Source organism: Lithobates pipiens, unplaced genomic scaffold (assembly GCF_037356315.1).
Source record: "Lithobates pipiens isolate NorthernLeopardFrog02 unplaced genomic scaffold, aLitPip1_a1.2 Scaffold_8, whole genome shotgun sequence".
Lineage (NCBI taxonomy): Eukaryota > Metazoa > Chordata > Amphibia > Anura > Ranidae > Lithobates > Lithobates pipiens.
Window position 1 is genome coordinate 648,878,477 of NW_027507903.1, and position 9,934 is coordinate 648,888,410.

The following is a 9,934-nucleotide window of genomic DNA, read 5'->3' on the forward strand; positions in this document are numbered from 1 at the left end:
TGATGGCACAGGGACTTCCCTATGGCTTTCCCGTGGTGTCAGAGGTGGGCGGGGCCACTCGTTTACCTAAACAGGTTACCCCTCTGATGCCACAGGAAAGCCATAGAGAAGTCCCTGTGGCATTAGAGGGGGCGGGGTCACCATGTGGCCCGCCCTCAGTTATATAAGAACCGTCATAAGCACAGAAGCTTCACATGGTGGGAGCCTCCCATTGAGGCGATTCATCCGGAGGATGAAGCAGGGAAGAAGAAGCCCGGAGGAAGAAGCAGAGGAAGATAGAGGAAGAAACGGGGTAAGAGGAAGATGGAGGAAGAAGGAGAAAAACGAAGGAAGACCAGAAGAAGATGGAAGAAGAAGCAGGTAAAAGAAGAAGACATTATTAAGAAAGGAATTGTTAAAAACCGGCTATTGTCTTTTTTTACCATTTTGATATTTTTTTGTGAAATGGTAGGGGTACATCGTACCCCCTAACCAATTCATACAGGGGGGAGGCTGGGATCTGGGAGTTTTCTACTCTACTCCAAAGCACCCTCCCCATATTGAGGGCATGTGGCCAGGTACGGTTCAGGAAGGGGAGCGCTTTCTCATCCCTCCCTCTTTTCCTGCGGCCTGCCAGGTTGCATGTTTTGATAATGGTCTGGTATGGATTTTGAGGGGGACCACTACGCAATTTTTTAAAAATTTGACGAAGGGGTTCCCCTTAAAATCCATACCAGACCTGAAGGGTCACAAACATTCTTTTGGCTGGTTGGGCACAGATTCCCACAGACACACTCCAAAATTTGTGGGAAGCTATCCCAGAAGAGTGGAGTCAGATCCACAAAGAAAATGGTGTGAACACTTTTCTGCAGAGGAACTTTAATGTCCTGCACAGACCCCTAACCTCAACCCTACTGAACAGCTTTGGGATGAATTGGAATGCCGATTGTGAGCCAAGTCCTCTCCCCCAACATCTCATACGTTTTCTTTTGTCTGAACACAAATTCTTACAGGAACACTCCATAATTATGTCAGAAGCCTTCACAGAAGAGTGGAGCCAGCTCCATAAAAACATGCTTTGATGGGTTTGGTGTGGAGAAACTCAAGTGTCCTTCACTAAGCTCTGACCTCAACATTACTGAACACCTTTGGGATGAATTGGAAGGCCAACTGTGAGCCAGTAGGGCAAAACTGCTTTGGTTTGATTTGAGGCAAATGGAGGTCAATGGAAGTCAATGGAAAGCAAATTTTGAAAATAGTTTCTATTTTCAAGGCTAATAAGCAAGGGATTTTGACATAACGGGCAGAGGAAGCTTGGCACTGCCAGGGAGGACATCTGCCAATACAAATGTTTTTGAATACCATTCGTCAGGTTGCAGCTCTTTTAATAGGGCTTAACGTGATGATGATCAATTGATCATCAACACTTGCTGGGTTTGCAAAGCCTATATTAATGTTAAAATATACACACCCCAGAAATTGATGAGTGTCTTGAACACAATAAAAGGTTATACCTTGTGATGGTGAAAGCTTACGTTGGGCCTTTGGTTCATTCTTCTGCCGTATGTTGAGATCGCAGACATTGTTGTACATTTCTTCCTCACCAGAGACCCCTGCAGACAGAAATAGACCTAAAAATGTGATCCCAGGCAATGTGTGCAATCACTCAGCCCCATGTACTGTACACTACAGAAATAAAACAAAACAGTTGCTTTTTATGTGTGCTGGTGAATATTTTGGTGGGTAGTGGTGTGTTTTTCCTGCACATTTAATGCTCACACTTTTACCATCATTAAAACACAAAAAACATAAAATGCATCAAAATGTGTATCAACATGGTAACGTTTGTATGACATATTTGTTTTAGCATCACCAAAGCCATTGTAATGTAGAGTAGAGTTGGGCGAACGGTTCAGCCCGAGCATGAGTTTGGGCTGAACATTGGCTGTTTACCCCATTCCGCGAACACCTGAATTTGAAGTTCCCCCGATTTGTGTTCCACCGCGGAATGCCCTGCGATGCACAATGTATTCTGCGCCCTGATTGGGCAAAGATTTACTCGCAGTAAAAGCTGGTTATTAAGGAGCTGGGCCAGGAAGCCGGGCCACAGCCTCCTTAAAGTGTACGTTCACCTTTACAGAAAAATCTGTAAGGTGAACTCACACAGGACCACCTCCTCACCCCTCCCCCTGTCCCACTGACCTGGAGCGCGGCGATCCCCCGTTCTGAGCCCCGGTATAGCTGCCTCAACAGACCGGGTCTTAGCCCTTGTACACATGGTCGGAGAGTTCGTCGGAATGTGTCCAATCAGACCGTGTTGTCGGATAATCCGACTGTGTGTGGTATGCATCAGACTGATTCCATCGGAATATCCGTCGGACCCACTTTTCCAACTTGTTGGAAATATTTTCCGACAAACTGGTCCGATCGGACATACTCCGATCACGTGTAGAGAATTCCGATCGGACAAAGTGCCACGCATGCTCAGATCAAATTCCCACACCAAAGCTATTGGCTACTAGCCTGAACGTAGTCCCGTCGTAACGAAATAACGTCATCACGTTCTGAATGATCGGATTTTCCGACAACTTGGTCAAACCGTATGTATGCAACAGTTTCGGACACAATCCGTCGGACAAAATCCAATGGATTTGGTTGGCAGAATGTCCAACTGTGTGTACAGGGGCTTAGAATCCCTCCATCAGCAGGGACGTTTCAGAGCATTATAATTGGTCGGCCAATTAGACCAATCATATCCCGCGTAGCCCGTGCTTTCAGTGGGGAAGAAGTAGAGAGAATGCCGAGGGGATTTCTAAGCCCCCGTCTAATGAGGTGGCTATAGCAGGGCTCACAACGGGAGATCGCCGTGCTGCAGGACAGCAGGACGGGGGCTGCGGAGGAGGTCCTGTGTAAGTTCACCTTACAGATTTTTCTGTAAATTTGAACTTACACTTTAACCACTTGCCAATCAGCCGCTGTCATTTTACTGCGGCAGATTGGCACAAAACCCCGTGAACCGTCGTAGCTATACGTCGGCTCGCAAGATCGAGGTAGCAGGCGCGCGTGCCACCAGAGGCATGCATCCATTGCACTGCCGGGTGCCGATGCCTGTGACCAACGGTCGGGATGACCGCCGGCCGCAAGCGATTACGAGCACAAGGGGCAGAACACGGAAGTATGTGTACAAATCCCTGTTCTGTTCTGACAGGAGTGACAGATGGTGTGTTCCTATTAGCTAGGAACCATGATCCGTCACTTCCTCTAATCAGTCCCCTCCCCCTTCAGTTAGAATCACTTCCCAGACAACACAGTTAACGCCTTGATCGCCCCCTAGTGTTAACCCCCTTCCCTGCCAGTGACATTTTTACAGTAATCAGTGCATTTTTATAGCATTGATCGCTGTATAAATGCCAATGGTCCCAAAATGGTGTCAAAAGTGTCTGATGTGTTCGCCATAATGTCGCAGTCCCAATAAAAATCACAGATTGCCCCGATTGCTAGTAAAAAAAATAATAATAATAAAAATGCTATAAATCTATCCCCTATTTTGTAGACGCTATAACTTTTGCGCAAAGCAATCAATATACGCTTATTGCGATTTTTTTATACCAAAAATATGTAGAAACATACATATTGGCCTAAGCTGAGGAAAAAAAACTCTTTAAAAAAAATAAAAAGGGGATATTTATTATAGCAATAATATACCGTATATACTCGAGTATAGGCCGACCCGAATATAAGCCGAGGCCCCCAATTTACCCCCAAAAAAACTGGCAAACTTATTGACTCGTGTATAAGCCGAGGGTAAGACATGCCTGTCCATCCCTGTGTGTGTGTCCGTCCATCCCTGTGTGTCCGTCCATCCCTGTGTGTCCGTCCATCCCTGTGTGTCCGTCCATCCATCCCTGTGTGTGTGTGTGTGTCCATCCATCCATCCCTGTGTGTGTGTGTGTCTCCATCCATCCATCCATCCATCCCTGTGTGTGTGTGTCTCCATCCATCCATCCATCCCTGTGTGTGTGTGTATCCATCCGTGTGTGTGTGTGTGTGTGTGTGTGTGTGTGTGTGTGTGTGTGTGTGTGTGTGTGTGTGTGTGTGTGTGTGTGTGTGTGTCCAGCCTACCTGTGTCCCAAGCCTTTGTCCCGAGCCTCCGTCCCGTGCCTTGCCTCCTTGCCTCCGTGCCTCGCCGCCGTGCCTTGCCTCCGTCCCGTCCCGTCCCGTGCCGTGCCGTGCCTTGCCTTGCCTCCGTCCCGTGCCCTCTTCGTCGGCGCCTCGGCGGCCATTGTAAAATTCAAAAGCTGCGCCGCCGCCTTCGCCTGTGATAGGCGGAACACTGAATTTCCCAGCAGCCTGTGTTCCGCCTATCACGTACATCGTATCATCCTCGTCCGTAGTACGAGGATGATACGATGTCCGTGATAGGCGGAACACAGGCTGCTGGGAAATTCAGTGTTCCGCCTATCACAGGCGAAGGCGGAGCCGGAGGCGCGGCTTTTGAATGATAGAATGGCCGCTGTCTGTCTGCTCGACACGCTGATCGAGCGGGCAGACAGCGATGACTCGAGTATAAGCCGAGGGGGGCACTTTCAGCCTCAAAAAAGAGGCTGAAAATCTCGGCTTATACTCGAGTATATACGGTACTGTAGTATTTTCAAAATGTATGTTTTTTTTTTTTTGTTTATAGCGCAAAAAATAAAAACCACAGAGGCGATCAAATACCACCAAAAGAAAGCTCTATTTGTGGGAAAAAAAGGACGTCAATTTTGTTTGGGTGCAGCGTCGCACGACCGCGCAATTGGCAGTTAAAGCGTCGCAGTGCCGAATCGCAAAAAAATGTCCTGGTCATTCAGCAGTCAAATCTTCCGGGGTTGAAGTGGTTAACAACCGATGAGTCATCAACTCTCAATGGGCTTCCCTCTGACAGCTGAATAAAAAAATTATACAAAAAAAAAAAAAAAGAAAAAAAGGTCCCCGTTGTAAATCCACTGCCAATCACACTGCTCGCCACATCTGCAAAAAAAAACAAAAAAACGCCCCCACCGTTTATGAAGTCTGGCCCTCTACTGTAGGCTCTGTTTGACAGTGTCGTTTGACAGTACCTTTATAGGTAAGGGGATGAGGCCCTTGTCCCTGTCAACATGAGGACAAGGTACTTTGGGGTGGGGAAGACAGTGCCCCCCTGCCCCAAAAGCACCCACCCCCCTATTTTGAGGGCATGTGGCCTATTATGCTGAAGGGAGGGACTCACTCGTTCCTGCCACCTTTCCTGAACTGCCTACATGCTCAGAGAAGGGTCTGGTATGGCTTTGGGGGGCACCCCACTGTTTTTTTTCTTTATTTTTTTATTATTTTGGTGTGGGGTTCAGCTTAAAATCCATATCAGACCCTAAGGGCCTGGTATGGACTGGGGAGCACTGGGAGGCACCCCACTGTTTTTTTTTTTCAATAGCCGGGTGCTGGCAATTGAAACCATGAGTAAATTTCAATGTGATTTGACTTGTTTCTTTAAAAATGTTTGTTTTGCTGCAGCAGGTTCTATACACAGTACAGATGTGCCACTTTACAGGCAGACTAAGGGGACCCCCAAGGCACTATATTTAGTTAAGGGTTTCCTGATTTAAAGGGCTTCGTGATGATGACCCTTCCTAGTATTGAAAAAGCGTTGAGGCTTGAGCACATCATCGTGACATCAGATCCACCTGAAAAATGGACTACCGCGGACCGAGCCTCACTGCAACAGAACAGTGACCGACGGAAATTGGCTGGATAACCCTTCTATTTTAAACACATGCTGATCACTCCGGGTGCAGGCACAGGCACCAAATCATGTGAGTGCATCCCATATGTTTTACTTTCTATCATTTTAATAAAAAATGGTTTTACACTATGGGTGTCCCCCTTCTTGGCAGAGAGGGTGTGTTTTTTTTTTCTCCCCATCCATGGGGGATCATCCTAAGCACAGCTGATTCTGTAATTTACCCACTAGCTTTATTCCTCACAAAGTGCAAGTAACCACTCTAGTGATAGGTGGTCAGCTTGTAGGGGTGAGTGTACATCCATGTGGGGCACCTCTGTCTGAACACTAAATATTGGAGCACCGAATATTTATCTACGCACGAGCACTTTATTTCACATACATGTGATGTTTCTAATTGTTTCTAATTAATTGAATATTTAATTTACATGTTTATGTTTATCATGTTTAAATTTTGTACTAGCTAAGCGCGGTGTCCAACCACTTCATTTCACAGTGACGCTAGTCAGCTCACATTTACACACCTGCTGGCAATTGTTTGATTGATTCCATTTTATAATTTTCTTTGGCGCAAAGTTTTTTTGTTCATTATATTTAAAGGAAATTTTCATTTTTATTTTTGCACTTTAACCACTTCAGTCCCGGAAGCATTTACCCCCTTCCTGACCAGAGCACTTTTTGCGTTGCCTTAACTGACAATTGCGCGGTCGTGCAACGTTGCACCTAAAGAAGCTTGACGTCCCTTTTTCCCCTCACAAACCAATTGGTGGTATTTGATCATCTCTGCGTTTTTTAGTTGTTTTTTTTTTGCGCTATAAACAAAAAAAGTGCAATTTTTTTTTTTTTTTAAACGCATTATTTTTTACTTTTTGCTACAATAAATATCCCCAAAAAAAATATAAAAAAGTATTTTTTTTTTCCCTCAGTTTAGGCCAATACAGTATGTATTCTTCTACATATTTTTAATGAAAAAAAAATCAAATCAAATAAAATAAAAAAATCGCAATAAGCGTATATTGATTGGTTTGCGCAAAAGTTATAGCGTCTACAAAATAGGGGATAATTTTATGGCATTTTTCTCTCTCTTTCAATTGTTTTTTTATTAAATATTCAACAGACAAACATAATAACATTTGCATAGTACAAAATACAAAGTACAAAGAACAAAGTAGAGAGTCACTCACCATTACATCTTATATGTTGCATGTTGATGTATGTCTTACATCATTACATCTTATATATTGCATAATAATCATGGAATACAGCCATGTCTCCCAATAAGTATTAAATGTATCCGTATTGTGTGTTTTAATGGCAAAGAATTTTTCATAAGTGTACTGTGTTTGAACTCTATGAATAACCTCTGATACAAGAGGGGTGTCTTTGGATTTCCATTTGGAGGTTATGGTTAATTTAGCTGCTATTAGTATATGTGTAGCTATAGTTCTGCGATTTTTTGGGAGTAAGTGCACCCCCTACGTTAAGAATTGCCAGCTGAGGGGTAGGTACCAAGTTTATTCCTGTTGCCCTGTTTATTATGGTGAGGACCTGTTTCCAGGAGTTTTGGATTACCGTGCAATTCCATAGTATATGTAGGATGCCACCTCTCCCCCCCACACATCCACCAACAGTCAGGGGAGGAACCTGGATAAATCAGCCTTACTGGAGTTAGGTAGGTTCTATATATCACTTTAAGCATTAATTCCCAGTGATTTACACAGTGGGAGTGTTGGAAGTGGGATCGAATAGCTTTCTGCCACTCCTTTTGCACAATTGTAATTCCCAATTCCCTTTCCCAATTTTGCATATTTGTGTTTTTCTGGAAGTTTCCACTATACTGTAGCCTGTTGTAGAATCAAGACAGTCCTTTTGTTCTGTCTCGGTCCGACCTCAAGCGCGACCATGATTCCCTATGTATGTAGTAGTGGAGGGATGGGTTGTTTTTCTGAAAGTAAGTTAGTTGTATATAGGAGAAGGAAGTAGGTTGTGGATACTTATTTACTAGTTCTCTATAGGTCTGGATTCCTTCCCTGGTCCAATGGTGTATGTTCAAATTTGGTATAATATGATCATAGATTAGTAGGGGTAAGTCCGTGCATTTAGTCATAGTGTCTGTAGGTACTATACTATGTAGATAGTTCCAAGCTGCTAATGTGGCATCTATAGATGGAAAAAGGTTTATGGATCATTCCCTTGTGGGTCAGACTCGACAAGAGCAGTGCGGACAAATCACTATTGCCCACCACACTCCCCTCAATCCCGACCCACAGCTTATTTTATGGCATTTTTATTATAATTTTTTTTTTTTTTTTATTAGTAATGGTGGCGATCTTCGATTTTTATCGTGACTGCAACATTATGGCAGACACATCGGACACTTTTGACACTATTTTGGGACCATTGTCATTTATACAGCGACCAGTGCTATAAAAATGCACTGATTACTGTGTAAATTTCACTGGCAGGAAGGGGTTAAACACTAGGGGGCGAACAAGGGGTTATGTGTGTCTTAGGGAGGTATTCTAACTGTGGGGGGGTGGGCTACCTCTCACATGACAGCAATCACTGCTCCCGATGTCAGGGAGCAGTGATCTCTGTCATGACACAAGGCAGAACGGGGAAATGCCTTGTTTACATAGGCACTTCCCCGTTCTGCGGCTCCGTGACATGATCGCAGGGACGCCGGCGGTCTTCATGTCCTGCGGGGACGGTCACCCTGTACGCGGCGGGTGCACGCACCCACTAGCCCCGCCAATTAAAGGGTAACGTACAGGTACTCCCATTTGCCCAATGCTGCCATTGTGCTGACGTATATCGTCCTGCGGCGGTCGGCAAGGGGTTAAATATATTTTATGGTAAATATATGGGGGTGCACAAAATACAAAAACATTGGAAAAAAATAACAGGAAGATGCTATTTTATGGTAAATATATGGGGGTGCACTAAATACAAAAACATTGGAAAAAAATAACAGGAAGATGCTTTATTTTTCAAATTTTAGACTATTTATTCTCAATAAAAGCCAAGGAGATAAAATAGATGTATCCAGATTTGTTTAACATATAATAACACATAGTTAGGTTGAAAATGTCCCTCTAGTTCAGGGGTCTCCAAGCTGCAGCCCAGGGGCCAGATGCAACCCTTCCCTTTCTTTTATCCAGCCCTTGGGGCACTATTCCTTCCACTTGAGGCACTTTTTCATCCACTGATACCAACAACAGGGTATCATTTCTCCCAATAACACAAATGATGGGGAACAATTCCTCCCACTGACACTAGCGAAGGGTAACAATTTCTCCCAATACCAAAAACAATGGGGTCCACTGACACCAATGATTGAACCCAATTACTCCCACTGACACCAACAAAGGGTAACAATTACTCCCTATGACAACAACAATGGGGGGTCCACTGAAACCAATGATGGGACATCATTTTTTTCCACTGACGTCGGGACCTTTTCTACTCCCAATGGCCACTGTCCAGCCCTTCTAAAGTCTGAAGGACAGTAAACTGGCCCTTCATTTTGAAAGTTTGGCGACCCCTGCTCTAGTTCAACCAATAGAAAGAAATAGTTCACCAAATTTTGAGTAATATTTGCTAAACCGTTGATGATTTGAACCCGGGTGGAATCACCTATCTGTACCTGACACAGTTCATTCCTAATGAACATAATACAGTCACATATTTAGGTCTTACTTGTCCCCATCTGCAGATCTCTAGGGGGTCCTCGTTATGTTCTGTGGACAACCAGGATTCCGTGTGCTCTGTGATTTGTCTCTTCGGGGACCCCACTCGTCTTCTGCTCTGATTGTGTGAAAAATAGGACATCCTATAGCAGAGTTTTGTTTCAGGAACTGAAAATGACCACAAAAGAGGGGAAGTGTATGCAGTTATATCATATTGCTATTATTCTGATTATTATTAAAGCAGAACTATAGGCAAAGCTTTTTTTTATAAAATTTTTTTTTTATTTTGGCATAGGGTTATGTTAGATTTTTTTTTTCACCATCTGTGATCCATTGCAGAGTAGGGATGAGCCGACCACCCTCCGGGTTCGGTTCGCACAAGAACATGCAAAAAATTTGGCAGAACACACAAACACCATTAAAGTCTATGGGACACAAACATGAATAATAAAAAGTGCTAGTTTTAAAGGCTTATATGCAAGTTATTGTCATAAAAAGTGTTTGGGGACCT

At 44.1% G+C, this 9,934-nt stretch overlaps 1 protein-coding gene across 1 annotated transcript in view; it reads right to left on the reverse strand.

The window, feature by feature from the left end:
* Positions 1-9,550, reverse strand: part of LOC143962461 (C-type lectin domain family 4 member A-like) — a 38,511-nt gene extending 28,961 nt beyond the window's left edge. Inside the window, exons 1-2 of the mRNA XM_077471731.1 lie at positions 9,434-9,550; positions 1,494-1,592 (exon numbers count right to left, since the gene is read on the reverse strand). Coding sequence (XP_077327857.1) covers positions 1,494-1,592; positions 9,434-9,443 — 109 coding nt within the window. The 5' untranslated portion in view covers positions 9,444-9,550. The remainder of the gene's footprint in view (positions 1-1,493; positions 1,593-9,433) is intronic.
* Between the last annotated feature and the right edge of the window lie 384 nt (positions 9,551-9,934).